Consider the following 19,163-nt stretch of genomic DNA (forward strand, 5'->3'; position numbering starts at 1 on the left):
GATGGGGCGGTAATTAACTGGGTTGGATTTGTCCTGCTTTTTGTGTACAGGACATACCTGAGCAATTTTTAACATTTCCGGGTAGATGCCAGTGTTGTAGCTGTACTGGAATTACTTGGCTAGGGTCGTGGCAAGTTCTGGAGCACAAGTCTTCAGTACTATTGCCGCAATATTGTCAGGGCCCATAGTCTTTGCAGTATCCAGTGCCTTCAGCCCTTTCCTGGTATCACATGGAGTGAATAAAATTGGCTGAAGACTGGCATCTGCCTTATGGGCTTTGAGGTGGTTTGATACAACTGAGTGGCTGTTCCTTCACTGTCGTTGGGTCAAAACCCTGGAACTCCCTCCCTAACAGCACTGTGGGTGTACCTACACCACATGGACTGCAGCGGTTCAAGAAAGCAGCTCATCACCACCTTCTCAAGTACAATTAGGGATGGGCAATAAATGCTGTCCCAGCCAGCGACACCCACATTCACATGCTGTTGATGGAGCCATGGTGAGTTGCTGCAGTGCACCTTGTAGATGGTACACACTGCTGCTACTGTGCATTGGTGGTGGAGGAGTGAATATTTGTGGATGTGGTGCCAATCAAGTGGGCTGCTTTGTCCTGGATATTGTCAAACTTCTTGAGTATTGTTGGAGCTGCATTCATCCAGGCAAGTGGGGAGTATTCCATCATACTCTCGACTTGTGCCTTGTAGATGGTGGATAGGCTTTTGGGAGTCAGGAGATGAGTTACTCACTGCAGGATTCCCAGTCTCTGACTTGCTCTTGTAGCCACAGCATTTATAAGATTGTTGAGCTTGTTATTGCTGAGTAAGTGCTATGTGATAGCACTGTCAATGACATTTTGCATCACTTTGCTGATGACCTTCTTAAAGGGTAAGTTAGATAAACAGATAAGGAGATGTTGGATATCATAGAGTGAGATGATCAAACATCATTTGACCCATTCACTCCGCGCTGGGGTTTCTGACCCTCACAGGCCTCATTTAGCCCCTCTATATCTCAGTGTGAGGACTGTTCAATAGCAATGTAGTGAGAAATGTGAAGAATGCTAACCCAAGAGAGTTTGACAAGATGATGATGAGAGGTTTTGATGCAGGAGACAGAGAAAAATACTCTCTCTAACGAGTGAGCGAGGAATTTGAGATCATCATTTCAAATTGATTGGAAAACAGTTCGGAGGAGAGATGAGGAGATGTGTTTTCCCTCATAGGATTGTCAGGATCCTCTATTTGAACAAGTAGTTGAAGCTGATTCCATCTGTGAGGGACTAAGACCTCACCTTGTGCATTTTTATAAAATATAAACAGACATGCTCACCACTATTTCTAAAATGTTTAAAACTGAACAAAGTTTAAAATGGCTGAAACTGTGCCTGTCTGTGACCCTGGAACAGAAGAAGACACTTGAGAGTTTTAGGAAAACTATTATCTTATTATCTCTGAGAAGCCACTAACAGCCCCCTGTGAACTGTATGGCCCAACTTCAAAGAGAACTATACAAAGGCCATCTGCATTTAATAACCCAGACTGGTCAGAAGGAGATGGATTGTCTGCTGAAACAAAGGCTCTGCTTTCTTCCTTCAACTCCTAATGGCTGAGACATTTGACAGTCGTTAGAATACAGACAATGGATACACATCCTTTGTCATAGACCTGGTGGAGAGATGTGAGTCATGTGGCATGTGCCTCTGGCCTGTGGAACATGTAATATTGCCTTGCTGAACTGAAAAGCTCAGTCTGCTGTTTAACATCTGACGAGCAGGGCACATTGAAGGAGATCTGGCCCAGTTTGGACACCTGGCCCTATCTACACTGCTTCTACTGGAAATCCTGTACCACCTATATCACTGATTCATCTCTGCATACCTATCTCACCATGTGAAGTCAACGCCACCAGAAAGGTAAATTATACAGCATCGGTTTTCGACCCACTGACATAAGTGAAGGAATACCTCATTGGACTTTGATTCTGGATTCTGGAACTCACGTGAAACAATATTTATTTTCTCTGTGGTCTCTGTACTATAAATATTTCTTTCCTCAATCCCTCATTTTACTGTTCGAATACGATGGGGATATTGCAAACCCTCTTTCGTGTGTGGAAATAAACTAACCCTTTTAGTTCATCCTATCTCGAGGTTGCTGTGGGGTTATTAATGGAAAATTGGATCACACAAAAACTGAGACCACTGTTTATAAAGAGTGAAACAAATCAAAAGACCTTTCTGATAACAGACGGTGGTGAGAGGAGATATTAGCGCTATTTAAATTGACACCCCTCCCATCTGTAACATATCAATAAATTTCAAAGAGAGTTGGGCAAGTTGTTGAGGATGAGGAACTAGCAGGATTGAGGACAAAAACTGGAGATCTGAGACTGAGCAAGATTCGTTCAAAGACCCAGCACAGGGTAGAACGGGAAAAATCTGCTTCATTGCAGCAAGTTTTTATCATTCGAGGTGAGTGTGGAGTGTGATGTTTATAAAACCAAGACTGATATTATTCTGCTTGAAGAAATCATTCAAAAAGATAACCTGTGAAATGAGCAGCTCACAACTGAGAAACCAGCCCCTACACCCCTCCCTATCTCTGTACCCTCCTCCACCCCTACACCCTCCCTATCTCTTTAACCTCCCCCACCCCTACACCCTTCCTATCTCTGTAACCTCCACCACCCTCTACACCCTCCCTATCTCTGTAACCTCCTCCAGCCCCTACACCCCTCCCTATCTCTGTAACCTCCTCCACCCTCTACTCCCCTCCCTCTCTCTGTAACCTCCTCCAGCCCCTACACCCCTCCCTATCTCTGTAAACTCCTCCACCCTCTACTCCCCTCCCTCTCTCTGTAACCTCCTCCAGCCCCTACAACCCTTCCTTTCTCTGTATACTCCTCCACCCTCCATATCTCTGTAACCTCCTCCACCCCTAGACCCCTCCCTATCACTGTATCCTCCTACAACCCCTACACTCCTCCCTATCTCTGTATCCTCCTCCAACCCCTACACCCCTCCCTATCTCTGTAACCTCCTCCAGCCCCTACACCCCTCCCTATCTATGTAACCTCCTCCACCCCTACACCCTCCCTATCTCTGTAACCTCCTCCACCCTCCCTATCTCTGTAACCTCCTCCAGCCCCTACACCCCTCCCTATCTCTGTATCCTCCTCCAACCCCTACACCCCTCCCTATCTCTGTAACCTCTTCCACCCTCCCTATCTATGTAACCTCCTCCAGCCCCTACACCCCTCCCTATCTCTGTAACCTCCTCCACCCCTACACCCCTCCCTATCTCTGTAACCTCCTCCACCCTCTACTCCCCTCCCTCTCTCTGTAACCTCCTCGAGCCCCTATACCCCTCCCAATCTTTGTAACCTCCTCCAACCCCTACACCCCTCCCTATCTCTGTAACCTCTTCCACCCTCCCCATCTATGTAACCTCCTCCAACCCCTACACCCCTCCCTATCTCTATAACTTCCTCCACCCCTACACCCCTCCCAATCTTTGTAACCTCCTCCAACCCCTACACCCCTCCCTATCTCTGTAACCTCTTCCACCCTCCCTATGTCTGTATCCTCCTCCAACCCCTACACCCCTCCCTATTTCTGTAACCTCCTCCAGCCCCTACACCCCTCCCTATCTCTGTAACCTCTTCCACTCTCCCTATCTATGTAACCTCCTCCTACCCCTACATCCCTCCCTATCTCTATAACCTCCTCCACCCCTACACCCCTCCCTATCTCTGTAACCTCCTCCAGCCCCTACACCCCTCCCTATCTCTGTAACCTCCTCCACCCCTACACCCCTCCCTATCTCTGTAACCTCCTGCACCCCACACCCTTCCCTATCTCTGTAACCTCCTCCAGCCCCTATACCCTTCCCTATCTCTGTAACCTCCTCCACCCCTATACCCCTCCCTATCTCTGTAACCTCCTCCACCCCTACACCTCCCCTATCTCTCCCCTATCTCTGTAACCTCCTCCAGCCCCTACACCCTTCCCTAACTCTGTAATGTCCTCCTCCCCTACACCTCCCTCTTCTCTTTAACCTTCTCCAGCTCCTACATCTGTCCGAGTTCTATGTTCTCCTCCAATTTTGACCTCTTGAGCAGCCCCAGTATCCATCACTCCATCATTGGTTGCCCAGGCTCTCAGCTCTGGAATTCCCAGCATAAACCTCTCCCTCTCTCCAGCTGCCTTTCCCCCTTTACCATGCACCTTATAGCCTCCCTGTTTGATTGAGTTCCGGGTCGCCGTTCATCATATCTCCTTCCTTCTCTCCTTTTATTGGCTACTGCTCCTGTGATGTGCTTCAGGTGTTTTATTGTATTAAAGGTGCTGATGACATAAGTGGTTGTTGTGGGACTTACCTGAAGACCAATTGGTCCAGGAGGCCCGGGGAATCCACGCGATCCTTCATCACCTTTCTGTCCGAACATTCCCTGCTGTCCTCTGGGACCTGGCTCTCCATCTCCTCCCTGACAAACAAAGCAGAAATGAGATTCATCTTCAGCTGATGTCACTAACAGTGGGAGACTGACAGGGTTTGGGATCAACACTCAATGATGGAAAGATCAGAATTAAATCATAAGGAGCTTGATCCACAAAAAGGAAAGACTAAATGGGACAATTCGAATTGGAACAAAGAGACCTGGGAGTTTATGTACACAAATCAGTAGACTTTGAGAATGCATTAAAAAGCATTGAGATTCATGGTCCTAATAATAGAGGCAGAGTACCAAAGCAAGAAAGTTATGTTAAACCTTTATAAATCACTGGTTAGACCCCAGCGGGAGGATTGTGTCCAACTCTGGGCTCCACACTTTAGGAAGGATGTCGAGGCCTTGGAGAGGGTGCAGAGGAGATTTACTCCAATGGAACCAGGGATGAGGGACTTCAGTTAATGTGGAGAGACTGGAGAAGCTGGGATTGTTCTCCTTAGAGCAGAGAAGGTTAAGGAGAGATTTGATCGAGGTGTTCACAATCAGGAAGAGTTTGGATAGAGTAAATAAGGAGAAATTGTTTCCAATGGCAGGAGGGTCGGTAAACAGAGGGACACAGATTGAAGAGAATCAGTGAAAGAACCAGAGGGGGAGATGAGGAGAATTTGTTGATACAGTGAATTATCATTTATTCCCCTTCCGTTTACGGAGTTAAATTATGAGATTGTATGGACTGGCCTTGTATTCCCTAGAGTAAAGAAGATTAAGGGGTGGTCTAATGGAGTTGTTTAAAATGATTAAAAAGTTCGATAGAGCCAACAGAGAGAAATTACTTCCTCTGGTGGGGAGGTGTTCAGCACAAGGGCCGGGATTTTCTGGACCCCGCTATTGTGGAACCTTCTGCAGCAGATGCAGCAACTGAGCCAAAAGTCCGTTGGATTGTGGGGGGAGAGAATGATCCTGGTGGTGGGCTGGGCCAAAAGATTGTACCTAAGGGGGAAGAATGTTAAAATGAGAGTCAGGCTGTTCAGGGTGATGTCAGGAAGCAATTCCTCACACAGAGAGGATGGAAATCTGGAACTTTCTCCCCCAGAAAGCGGAGGGTGCTGGGGTTAATTGGAGGTATTGAAATGATACAGTTTTGTTGGACAAGAGGTATTCAGAGTTAATGACCCAAGGCAGGTGGATGGAGCTGAGCTAGGGATGTTCTAATGAAATCGAGGCGATGAACAGTCATCTCCTGCTCTTATGAGCATGTCCTTATTCAATAATTTCCAGATGCAGTGAAGGACTTTACTTACTGCTGGTCCAGGCTGTCCAATGGGTCCTTGGAGACCGTGAGGTCCAGGAGGTCCCTGCGTAGATAGACAACAGGAGATTGATCAGCTTGAGCTGGAATATCACAGACAGAGAGAACCGTACAAACTGAGCTTTGAAATGTAGCCGTCTGCTAGGACCTCCCCCCCCTATTAATGTCCATCACTGGCGATAAACACTATCAAACAGAACAGCATCTGGGCAGTTGTTTATTTGGTGAAGCAGGAAGTGACTGAGGTTAATCTGAGGGCAGCCAGGCCTGGGTCAGCCTCCGGTGAAATGGCAGGTTACCCAGGGCTGGAATGTGGGTCAGGCAGCTCCAGGATGATTAATCCCAGGGCTGCAACAACACAAAGTCACATCACCAGAAACAACAAAGTCACATCACCAGAAACAACAAAGTCACATCACCAGAAACAACAAAGTCACATCACCAGAAACAACAAAGTCACATCACCAGAAACAACAAAGTCACATCACCAGAAACAACAAAGTCATATCACCAGAGATCAAATGCACTTCCCATGACAAATAATTGTTAATTACAAAATTGAAATGTACAACGTGAAACTTTATTTTGAGACAATTAGTGCCAGGTTGTGAGCTAATGAGCTACAAACAGCCAGCCTCAGAGTCACAAAGTCACAGGTTCAAATGCCACACCAGGGACTAGAGCAGAAAATCTAGGCTGAAACTTGCAGACCACAACTCAGGGAGTGCTGCACTGTCAGAGGGTCAGTACTGAGGGAGTGCTGCACTGTCAGAGGGTCAGTACTGAGGGAGTGCTGCACTGTCAGAGGGTCAGTACTGAGGAAGTGCTGCACTGTCAGAGGGTCAGTACTGAGGGAGTGCTGCACTGTCAGAGGGTCAGTACTGAGGGAGTGCTGCACTGTCAGGGGGTCAGTGCTGAGGGAGTGCTGCACTGTCAGAGGGTCAGTACTGAGGAATTGCAGCACTGTCTGGGGGTCAGTACTGAGGGAGTGCTGCACTGTCAGGGGGTCAGTGCTGAGGGAGTGCAGCACTGTCAGAGGGTCAGTACTAAGGGAGTGCAGCACTGTCAGGGGGTCAGTACTGAGGGAGTGCTGCACTGTCAGACGGTCAGTACTGAGGGAGTGTTGCACTGTCAGATGGTCAGTACTGAGGGAGTGCTGCACTGTCAGAGGATTAGTCCTGAGGGAGTGCTGCACTGTCAGATGGTCAGTACTGAGGGAGTGCTGCACTGTCAGAGGGTCAGTCCTGAGGGAGTGTTGCACTGTCAGAGGGTCAGTACTGAGGGAGTGCTGCACTGTCAGAGGATCAGTCCTGAGGGAGTGCTGCACTGTCAGAGGGTCAGTACTGAGGGAGTGCTGCACTGTCAGAGGATCAGTCCTGAGGGAGTGCTACACTGTCAGAGGGTGAGTACTGAGGGAGTGCTGCACTGTCAGAGGGTCAGTCCTGAGGGAGTGCTGCACTGTCAGAGGGTCAGTGGTGAGGGAGTGCTGCACTGTCAGAGGGTCAGTCCTGAGGGAGTGCAGCACTGTCAGAGGGTCAGTCCTGAGGGAGTGCTGCACTGTCAGAGGGTCAGTCCTGAGGGAGTGCAGCACTGTCAGAGGGTCAGTCCTGAGGGAGTGCTGCACTGTCAGAGGGTCAGTCCTGAGGGAGTGCTGCAATGTCAGAGGGCCAATACTGAGGGAGCGCTTTGTGAGGGACATACTTTCTGATGAGACATTAACTGGGCCTCCATCTGCCCTCTCAGAGGATGTGAAAGATCCCACAGCCCCTATTTCAAAGAAGATGAGGGGCGTTATTCCCCATACCCCTGATCAATCTTTATCTCTCGGCCATCATCCCTAAAAGCAGGTGGTCCGGTTGTTGTAACGTTGCTGTTTGTGCGTCTTTCCTGTGGCACAAGTTGGCTTTTTAATATCGTACATCACAACAGTGAATCTATTTCATAGCGTTTCAGTGGCTGGACATCCTGAGGTGGCGGAAGGCAGTGTGAAAATGTCAGGTATTTGTTCTTTAATAGAAGCACAAACATTGTCTATAATTTCAGAGCTGAGCAACATCAGCAGGAGCAACGGAAAGGAATAAATCACATTACTCACTTGTTCACCTTTTCCTCCTTTCGTGCCCTTTTGACCTGGTTCTCCAATCTCACCCTGTGTAAGGAAAGAATGAAATGAAACCTTTATCTTGACCTCTTCCAACTTCCCCTTTTTCCCACAGTGAGTTCCTGATGTAAAAACTCAAAGCTTTGGCTGTTGGGTCATATTGTCTGTCTGAGATTAATCTTGGCATTGAAGATTAATCCTGGGATTAGGGAATAATTCTAGATTGGCGAATCTTCCTAGGATTGTAGATTAACCCTGGGAATGGAGAGTAATTCTGGATCGGAGAATAACCCTGGGATTGATTATGGGATCGAGGGCACAGATTTAAATTGATTTGCAAAAGAAACAAATGTGACGTGAGGAAACCTTTTCACACAGCGAGTGGTTCAGGTCTGGAATGCGCTGCCTGGGAGTGTGGGGGAGACAGGTTCAATCGAGGCATTCAGGAGGGCAATGGATGATTATTTGAATAGAAACCATGTGCAATGGAAGAAGCAGGGCAATGACACTCGGTCATAATGCTCATTTGGAGAGCTGGTGCAGACACAATGGGCCGAATGGCCTCCTTCTGTGCCATTAAAATCCTGCGATTCTGTGAAGATTAATCCTGGGATTGGCGTGGTTTCCATGTGTCATGACCTTCTGACCTTGCTCTTGCTGTTTTGTGATTCTCAGTTTTAAATAAAGGGATTGCAGCCTTCACCTGATTGTGTGACACTCACTCGAGGTTAAACAGAATCCTCATTAAACGCAGAATTAAATAGTCCAACTAAAGTTTGGTTTCCTCAATACCGGCCATGAATGTGACTCTGAAGTGAGCTGGGAAACCGGGTTGTGAAAGTCACTCTCTCCCTCAACCTGTCCACTTTCCACCCCTTTCATCTTCCTCGCCCCCCAACCTCCCCCCGCCCCCCCACCTCCCCCCGCCCCCCAACCATTCCCCCCGCCCCCCAAATTCCCCCCGCCGCCCACCTCCCCCCGCCCCCCAACCTCCCCCTGCCCCCTAACCTCCCCTCACCCCCCAACCTCCCCCCGCCCCCCACCTCCCCCCGCCCCCAACCTCCCCCAGCTCCCCAAACTCACCCCGCTCCCCAACTTCCTGCTGCCCCCAACCTCCCCCCAACCTCCCCCGCCCCCCCCACCTCCCCCCCGCCCCCCAACCTTCCCCCGCCCCCCAACCTCCCCCCGCCCCCCACCTCCCCCCCGCCCCCCAACCTCCCCCCGCCCCCCAAACTCCCCCCGCCCCCCACCGCTCCTGGTGCTGATCTGGTTACACCCCATCAGGTTGTTGGGAAACAAAGTCCATAATGTTGAATCAGATTCCGCTGCTAAATTTGCTGTGGGCTTGTTTGGGCTTCTCTCTCCCACTCCCTCCCCACCTCTCGATAAATATCGGGATAGCAATGTCCGCACACAGGGTGGTCAGGAATCACACAAGGCATGTCCTTCTTCCTACAGGCCTTACAACCAGCCTCTGGGCACTGAGATGGACAGCAGGCATCTGCAGTAAATGTGCTCTGTTCCGGCCACTGCACCTCAGGAAGGATAGCTGGGCTGTGTCAGCTAAAATTCACCAGAGGATACTGGATACTGGGGCTAAGGCAGAATGCATAGATTAGCTTTGTATTTCCTTAACTTTAGAAGATTTAAGGTGTTTAAAATAATAAAAGAATATGTTCGGGTAGATAGAAACTGTGTCTTCAGGTTTTTGTTGGTTGTTGAGGGACATGGAGAAGGGTAAAGGGGGAGATGGTATGATCAGCCTCAATCTAGTTGAATACTTGAATGGTTTTCTTCTGTTTCTATCTTCCTATAAACGGCTGAACAGGCTTGAGAGGCTGAATGGCCTCCTCTTGTTTCTTCACTACACCAATTGCAGTGTTTCAAGTGACCATCAAGGACAACTGAGATGGGCGATAAATTCCAGCCTTGCTAGCAAAGCTCGCATCGCGAGAATGAATTTGCAAAAGAAATGGCCAACGGACGATAAACACTCACCTTGTCACCATCTTCCCCAGGAGGTCCCTGAGGACCAGCGGGACCAGGCAGACCAACAGGTCCCTGAACTCCATCGCGACCAGCCGGACCCTGAGGCCCTTTCTCCCCCTGGAAGGAATAGAAAGGTTAAGTTAAACATGACTCAAGGATAAGCAAAGCATGGATTAATTAGGAGTTGGCCATTCGTGAAAATTCCATTGGAAGCTTTGTAAACAGTCAGGAATTCAAACTGATCCTATGATTTGATCAGCAGGATTTGCATGTCCAGTGTACCAGTTTTGTACTAATTTAGTGTTCACAGGTCTCTCAAGTCTGATGTAGAATAGAGATTACAAATATATAAAATATTGCTGAAATAAATGTTCTGACTTGTTTATATCGTGACATTGAAAGGTTTTGGGTACAAGGTGATCAAGAAAGTTATTAAACTATGAAGGTCTTGTTAATAAAAAAAGAGAGAGAAATCTCCTTGGATGGAATGAGTTAGAAAGATCAATAAAAGATATAAAGACATTTAAGATACAAAGGGGGGACTTAATTGATAAAGTTATCAAAGTTAAAGAGGGTAAAACCCCTGGTCCAGATGGATTGTATCCACAAATACGCAAAGAAGCTACAGAAGAGATAGCAGAGACACCATTATATAGAACAATTTAGCTACAAACTCGGACTATTCCTTTGCAGGGTAAGGGGAGCATCCAACGCCAGTGCACCCTGGGCGGCAAAGGAAATAAACGTCAACAGGAAACAGAGGAAGGAGGCTTCTGACAAACGTCAGGTACAAATTCAGTTGGTAGCCAGGAAGATTATGGCCAGGATTTTTGGCTTGTTGGGTGAGCTTCCCGATGTTATCGCAAACTCGCCGGTTATTTCAGTCGGTGGGTGCACACAGGAGTTGGCAACGCGCCCACCGACAATTCAAAGGCCTGTTCAGGCCATTAACAATCCAACAAAGGTTGGCGGCCTTTGTACTTTTTGCGAAATCTCATCCACGGGCGGGATGAGGCTTCAATCCGTCATTCAAAAAAATTTTTAAATTTCATACTAATTTCTAACATGTCCCTGCTCATGTGACAGTCACATGATGTGTTTTATTAACATCTCACAATGCTTCATTTTTTATTTTCAAAACTATTCATCTCCCTGAGGCAGCTCCGCATCTCGGGGAGCTTAAACCTGCTCACCCTGCTCACCCTGCGTGAGGTTCCCCGCTCACCCTCCGCCCCACCCCCAGCACAGGCTTGCTGGGTGGGCCTTAGTTAACCCGACAGCGAGAGATCGCAGTTGGGCCCAGATCGTGGGCGGCATTTGGCTTCCCGGCCATTCCCAATCCCACTCTCACTCCCTCTCCCACTCCTGCTCCCTCTCCCTCTCCCGCTCCCACTCGAACCTGCCGAGCCCGCCCGACAAGGGAAAAATTCTACCCTATGGGATATGCAGGAGGGAATTGGAAAAAATGAATGTGGGAAGCAAAGAGAAGCTAAGAGAAAAGATGAGCATCTAAGTGAACCCTAAAGCATTTCATAAATAAAATATAACAACTGAATTATTAAGGGAAAGATCGGGTCCTTTAAACACCCAAAGTGAAATCTACATGTAGAGGCCAAGGGAATGGTTAAAGTTTTAAACACAATAAATATTGTGCATCTAACTCCACCAAGGGAGTGGATGATGTGAAGGTGACACTGAAAGGACAGAAGGAAAGTTACGGACAGGATACAAACAGAGAAGATGTTCTGAAAAGATGAGCATTACTGAAAGCCGTAAGTCTCCTGGTCCAGACGGAATGAATTGCAACTGGCTGAAAGAATCAAAGTAGAAAAAGCCGAGGTATTGGTCACAATCTCTATATCCCCATTGGAGACATGAGTAATGCCAGAGGACTGGGGAGTTGTTAATGGTTCTCGTATTATTGAGTAAAGGGGAGAGAGTTAATCTAGAAAAGTACAAATCAGTCAACCCAGCGTCGGTGACGGGGAAGTTAATGGAAACTATAAACAAAAATAAAACACTGCAGATGCTGGAAATCTGAGATCAAAACAGAAAATGCTGGAAATATGAGGTCTACAAGCATCTGTGGAGAGAACCTATGACCATAAGAAATAGGAGCAAGAGGAGGCCATTCGGCCCTTCAAGCCCCTCCCACCATTCAATACGATCATGGCTGATCTGCCCCAGGCCTCAACTCCTCTTTCGTGCCAGCTCCTCATAGCCTCCAACTCCCCGATATTTCAAACATCTATCTACCTCCTCTTTAAATACTTTCAGTGATCTAACCTCCACAACTCTCTGAGGTAGAGAATTCCAGACATTCACTACCCTCTGAGAGAAGAAATTCCTTCACATCTCAGTTTTAAATGAGTGTCCCCTTATTCTGTAACTATGTCCCTAGTTCGAGATTCCCCCACTCGTGGAAACATCTTCTCAACATCTACCCTGTCAAGCCCCCTCAGAATCTTGTACTTTTCAATAAGATCACCCCTCATTCTTCTAAACTCTAATGAATAAAGGCCTAAGCTGTTCAGCTGTTCTTGAAAAGTCAACCCCTTCATCCCAGGAATCAGCCTAGTCAATCTCTTTTGAACTGCCTCCAATGCCAGTATATCCTTTCTTAAATACGGAATCCAAAACTGTACATAGTACTCCAGGTGCGGCCTCACCAACACCCTGTATGGTTGTAACAAGACTTCCCTATTTTAAAACCCCAACCCCCGAGCAATACAGGCCAAAATTCCATTTTCCTTCTTAATTACTTGCTGCACCTACATGCTAACTATTTGTGTTTCATGCACTAGAACACCCAGGTCCCTCTGTGCTGCACTTTTTTGGAGTCTCTCTCCATTTAAATAATAGTCTGCCTTTTGATTCTTCCTACCAAAGCGCATGACCTTACACATTCCCACATTAAACTCCATCTGCCAAGTTTTTGCCCACTCACTCAACCTGTCTATATCCCCTTGCAGATTCCTTATGTCCTCATTACAACATGCCCTCCCGCCTATTTTTGTATCATCAGCAAATTTGGATACATTACACTCAGCCCCCTCCTCCAAGTCATTAATATAGCTAGTAAATAATTGAGGCCCTAGGACTGATCCTTGTGGCACTCCACTAGTTATATCTTTCCAACCTGAAAAAGACCCATTAATCCTGAATCTCTGTCTTCTCTGTGTTAACCAATCCTCAATCCATTCTAATACATTACACCCAATACCGTGAGCTCTTATCTTGTGCAATAACCTTTTATGTGGCACCTTATCAAATGCCATCTGGAAATCCAAATACACGACATCTACCAGTTCCCCTTCATCAACTCTGCTTGTTATATCCTCAAAAAACTCTAGCAAATTTGTCAAACGTGATTTCCTTTCACAAAACCATGTTGACTCTGTTTGATTGCGTTAAGCTTTTCTAAATGTCCTGATATTTCTTCCTTAACAATTGACTCTAGCATTTTCCCAATGACAGATGTTAGGCTGACTGGCCTATAGTTTCCTGGGGAAAGAGAAACAGAGTTAATGGTTCAGTTCAAGGACCTTTCATTAAAAGAGTTTGTATGAAAGTTCTTTAACCTGAAACATTGGGCTGTGTTTTCCGGTTGGCGGGCAGGCTGGGAGCCCTGGCGGGTTTGGGAAAAACCTTATCCACGGGCGGGATGAGATTTCATGAGGATTTAAAAATCTCGTAATATTTTAAAGTAAAAGTGACCGACATGTCCCAACTCAAATGAAAGTGTCACATGAGGGGACATGGCAGGGAATTTTTTTCTCAGCTTTATTTAAAGTTTAAAATGTGAGCCGATCTCCCTGAGGCAGCACTTTGCCTCAGGGGGATCAGTATGCTGTTCCGCGGGCATGTGTGGAAGAGCCCACTCCCGGCTGAGGGAATCACCCCCCGCCGACCTGCACAGGGAGCGCATAGCGCTTCCTGGTGGACGTCACGCTGGGCGAGCCTTAATTGGCCCGCCCATGTAAAATGCCGGCGCGCCCCCGATTGGGGGCACCGATTGGGAACCTGTCCCCTCGTGCCCACTCCCGCACTTCCCCCCCCACCCTGATGGGGGGTAAATGTTGCCCATTCACTCTGTTTCTCGCCCCACAGATGCTGCCAGACCTGCTGAATATTTCCAGCATTTCCTATTTTTTATTTTGTTGGAAACATTGTCAATGACAAAATAAACTTTCATTTGGAAAGGGGGCTTGGGTTAATCAAGGAAAGCCAGCATAGATTTGTTAAAGTCAAATTGCTTGTGCCTAATTTGATTGAATTTTTTGATGGGGTAACTCCTGTGGTAAATGATCAAGATGGTGGAGCAGGTGTTGAATAGATGGACTTTTAGAAGGCATTTGAGAAAGTGCCACACGGGATGCTTATTAAGAAGGTGGAAGTTCATGACCTTAAGGAGATAATGGCCAAGGTCTTTTTGCTCGTTCGGGTCCCCCCTCCACCACCAGCATAAATGTTGGGGGTGAGTCAGCCCTCGTTCTAGCGGGTTGGTCGGCAGCTACTTAACACGGATGGCTCTCTGGTTCCAGCAGCGCCACCGGGAATAGTGGCCAGTGTTGGGACTGCATGAGGAACTTAGAGGATTGAGGACAAAAAGTGGGGGTGTGCGATAAGCCACGATTCTTCTTTCAAAGAGGCATGATTGTCAAATGGCCTCTTTCTGTGATGTGGGTTTCTATGATTCAATGATTCATGGAGGGCTGTGGTAAAATAGAAGGAATTAAAACTGCAGAACACGTGCAATTTTCAAATGAATTTGAATATCGAGACGTGTGAGGAGGTTGCAGACGGATATTGATGGGTTGGATGAATGGGCAGAAATCTGGCAGATGGCGTATGAGGTAGGAAAATGTGAAGTTGTTCACTTTGACAGGAAGAATAAAAAAGCAGAGTATTACTTAAATGGAGAACGGCTGCATAATTCTGAGGTGCAGAGCGGTCTGGGTGTCCCAGTGCATGAGTCACAAAAGGTTAGTATGCAGGTACAGCAAGTAATGACGAAGGCTAATGGAATGCTATCCTTTTTACGAGAACATAAAAGTAAGAATAAAAGCAAAATGCTGCAGATGCTGGAAATCTGAAACAAAAACAGAAAATGCTGGAAAAGCTCAGCAGGTCTAACAGCCTCAGGAGAGAGAAACCGAGTAAACGCTTTGAGTCCGTATGACCCTTCTTCAAAAGTAAGGATGTTATGCTTCAGTTATACAGGGCATTGGTGAGTCCGCACCTCGAATACTGTGTGCAGTTTTGGTCTCCTTATTTAAGGAAGGATGTAAATGTGTTGGAGGCGGTTCAGAGGAGGTTTACTAGATTGATACCTGGAATGAGTGGGTTGTCTTATGAGGAAAGGTTGGACAGACTGGGCTTGTTTCCACTGGAGTTTAGAAGAGTGAAGGGTGATTTGATTGAATTTATTCAAGATCCTGAACGGCCTTGACAAGGTGGACATGGAAAGGATGTTTCCTCTTGTGGGTGAGTCCAGGACTAGGGGGCATTGTTTTAAAATTAGGGGTCACCCTTTTAGGACAGAGATGAGGAGAAATGTTTTCTCTCAGAGGGCTGTGCGACTTTGGAATTCTCTGCCTCAGAAGGTGGTGGAGGCGGAGTCACTGAATATTTTTAAGACAGAGGTAGATAGATTCTTAAACAAAAAAAAATTGCTGGAAAAGCTCGGCAGGTCTGACAGCATCTGTGGAGAGGAACAGAGTTAACGTTTCGAGTCCATGTGACTCTTCATCAGAACTAAAGAGAAAAGATAGATTCTTGTTAGGCAAGGAAATCAAAGGTTATCGGAGGTACATATGAACGAGGAGCAGGAGTAGGCCATTTGGCCCCTCAAGCCTGCTCCAGCATTTAATAAGATCATGGCTGATCAGACAGTAACTTGAAATCTGCATCCTGCCTACCCCCAATAACCTATCTCCCCCTTGTTTACCAAGAATCTATCCACCTCTGCCTTAAAAATATTCAAAGACTCTGCTTCCACCACCTTTTCAGGAAGAGAGTTCCAAAGACTTATGACCCTCTGAGAGAAAAAATTCTGCCTCATCCCTGTTTTAAATGGGCAACCCCTTATTTTTAAACTGTGACCTTTGAAGGGATGGAATGGGGTTGGGTAGATGGGAATGTGGAACTTGATACACAAACAGGTCAGCCATGATTTTATTAAATAGCAGAGCAGGCTCGAGGGGCCGAGTGGCCTACTTCTGCTCCTATTTCAGATGTTTATATGTTTGTATGAATCATAAATATAAGATATTCTCTAATCAATCCAGCAGGAGAACCCAGAGGGTGGGGAGAATGTGGAACTTGCTGCCACAGGGAGTGGCTCAGGTGAATTGTGTAGATGTAGCGAAGGAAAAGCTGCATAAACTCCAGTCTGATCATTCTCTGTCACAAATGATGGATGGATACTTACAGGAGCTCCTTTCTCTCCAGCAGGACCAAGACCGCCTTGAGGTCCAGGACGACCAGGAAGACCAATAGGGCCAGCAGGTCCAGCAGATCCCCGCTCACCAGGAGATCCCTAAAAAGATCATCCAATCAGTTAGCAAATCACTGATATGAATCCCACGTGGACTGGAGTTAAATGGTCCAGTCAGACAGAGTAACTCATTAACCCAAACAGTACAACCAATCAAACCACAACCCAACCCAACACAACCCATCTCAAAACTACACACTGAAACCTAGCCACACATCCTAACCCTCACCCCACCTCATCCAGCCCACCCCCACTCAGACCCCACCCAATATAACCCCACCCCACCTCATCCAGCCCACCCCCACTCAGACCCCACCCAATATAACCCCACCCCACCGCATCCAGCCCACCCCCACTCAGACCCCATCCAATATAACCCCACCCCACCGCATCCAGCCCACCCCCACTCAGACCCCATCCAATATAACCTCACCCCACCTCATCCAGCTCACCCCCACTCAGACCCCATCCAATATAACCCCACCCCACTGCATCCAGCCCACCCCCACTCAGACCCCACCCAATATAACCCCACCCCTCCACATCTAGCACATCCCCACTCAGACCCCACCCAATATAACCCCACCCTACCACACCCAACCCACCCAGACCCCACCCAATTCGACACCCCATCCAACGCCACCTATCAAACCCCCACCCCCACGCAACCCAACCCCACCCACCAGGCCCTCACCCCCACCCAACTCAACCCCACCCACCACATCCCCGCCCTACCCACACCTCCAATACCACCGAACATACCCCTAGCCTCACCCAACCTAGCCCCATCCCACCCACACCTCCAACCCCACCCACCATACCCCACTCCCATCCAACCCAAAATGCCCCCGGCCCAAAGCGAAAAGAACACACCCCATCACACCTTGGGGCATGGGGGAGAAGCTGCAGCGCAGTTTCACCAGAAGGATACTGAGGCTAAAAGGGATGAATTAATTAGGACAGTTTGGATACATTTGAATTGCATTTCTTTGAATATAGAGGGTTACAGGAAAGTATAGAAGAGAGGTAGAACAAAATCAAAAATCCCTGGAAAAACTCAGCTGCTCTGGCAGGGAGCTAATTGAGATGTTTAAGACGGTTAAAGGAATTGATAGGATGGATAGAGAGAAACTTTTTTTTAACCACTGGTGAATGTAATAATCTTAAAATAAGAGTCAGGCCATTCAGGGGTGATGCACGGGGTTAGATACAGAGTAAAGCTCCCTCTACACTGTCCCCATCAAACACTCCCAGGACAGGTACAGCACGGGGTTAGATACAGAGTAAAGCTCCCTCTACACTGTCCCCATCAAACACTCCCAGGACTGGTATAGCAAGGGGTTAGATACATTGTTGTTTGTGGGATCATGCTATGCCCAGAATGGCTCTTGCATTTTCTTTATTCCAGCAGTGACTCTTGTTTGAAATATACTTTCTGGATGTAAAGCTTTGGGATGTCCTTTGGCTGTGAAAGGTGCAACCAGAATTGATGTCTTTCTCCTGCTCGGATTCACTGGTCTCAGGGAGACAATGTCCTGTCTTGGCAGTTTTAATTCTTAAGATATTCATGACAGCAGGAACAATTAGAAATGACACAGATGGGTAAATGTTTGATTCTATTTGTATTGTGGTGTGATAGATTCTAGGTTTTATAACACACTGCATAATGAGACACATCACCTTCAATGATATTTGGACAATATTTGACATGTTAACAGTTAACAGCATTTTTATCAGCACTTCATTGAAATTGCTGTCTCTTGTAATAAGTATTTAAATATTATGCAAACATATGCAAATCCTCAAGGAATATTTGCTTCTGAGGTGCACTTTTGAAATGAAAGTATTTGTCTTCAAGGGGATTTTTTTTTTCTCTTTTAATCTTTTCATGTTTCTGAAGGTCAAATAATGTAAATTCTCTATTTGATGCACTGATGCATTCACTGCCAGACACAGAGAACACTTTCATATAGTCAGAAAAGAAAGAAAGAATTTGCATTTCTGGGATGTTTTCCAAGTTACCTGAGGCTTTTTATATGTTCATTCGACCCCTTTACACAAAGCTGCATTTCTATAGCACCTTGCACTACCGCCTGATGTCCTAAAGCATATTAAAGCCAATTGAATACTTCTGAAATGCAGCCACTGGCGTTGTAAAGGGAAACACAGCAGCCAATTTCTGCACAGCATGATCCCATAAACAATGATGTGATAATGGTCGGATAATTTGCTTTTGTATTGCTGACTGGAAGCTACTAAATTGGCCACTTATGCTCCATGGAGAGAGAAAGTGTATTCTACTGAATGCGAACTCTCGTACAATGAGCTGACTGGACTTGTGGGACACTGATGGGGCAGTTAGGAATCACAGGAATCAGAGAGACTGTTCAGCTGCCAGACCTGCTTTGTCATTTAATGAGACCCTGACTGATCTGTGCCTCACGGCCATTAACTGTTTTTACTCCATATCCCTCTGTACTCCATATTCAACAAATATCTATTAACCTCAGTCTTAAAAGGGCCAATTGTCCCCCAGCAGCCACAACTTTTTAGGGGAGAGAGTTCCATATTTCCACTGACCCTTTATTGTGTACGAGTGCTTCCTGACATCATCCCTGGCTCGAATTTGAAGATTTCCATGAGTTTTACAGCATAAAATATTAGTCAGGGAATCTGCACCTTGTATTTTAAAGCAGCCTAATTATTAACAACAACTTGGATAGCAGGGTGGACTAGTAATCCAGAAGGATACAGTCGTGTAGTGGTTATATTACTGGACTAGTAATCCAGAGGGATACAGGAGTGTAGTGGTTATA

At 46.8% G+C, this 19,163-nt stretch overlaps 1 protein-coding gene across 1 annotated transcript in view; it reads right to left on the reverse strand.

Moving 5' to 3' along the window:
- Positions 1–19,163, reverse strand: part of LOC144692126 (uncharacterized) — a 161,816-nt gene that overhangs the window by 67,893 nt on the left and 74,760 nt on the right. Inside the window, exons 16-20 of the mRNA XM_078560623.1 lie at positions 16,282–16,389; positions 9,858–9,965; positions 7,854–7,907; positions 5,751–5,804; positions 4,378–4,485 (exon numbers count right to left, since the gene is read on the reverse strand). Coding sequence (XP_078416749.1) covers positions 4,378–4,485; positions 5,751–5,804; positions 7,854–7,907; positions 9,858–9,965; positions 16,282–16,389 — 432 coding nt within the window. The remainder of the gene's footprint in view (positions 1–4,377; positions 4,486–5,750; positions 5,805–7,853; positions 7,908–9,857; positions 9,966–16,281; positions 16,390–19,163) is intronic.

This window comes from Cetorhinus maximus, chromosome 17 (genome assembly GCF_964194155.1).
Source record: "Cetorhinus maximus chromosome 17, sCetMax3.hap1.1, whole genome shotgun sequence".
Taxonomy (NCBI): Eukaryota; Metazoa; Chordata; class Chondrichthyes; order Lamniformes; family Cetorhinidae; genus Cetorhinus; species Cetorhinus maximus.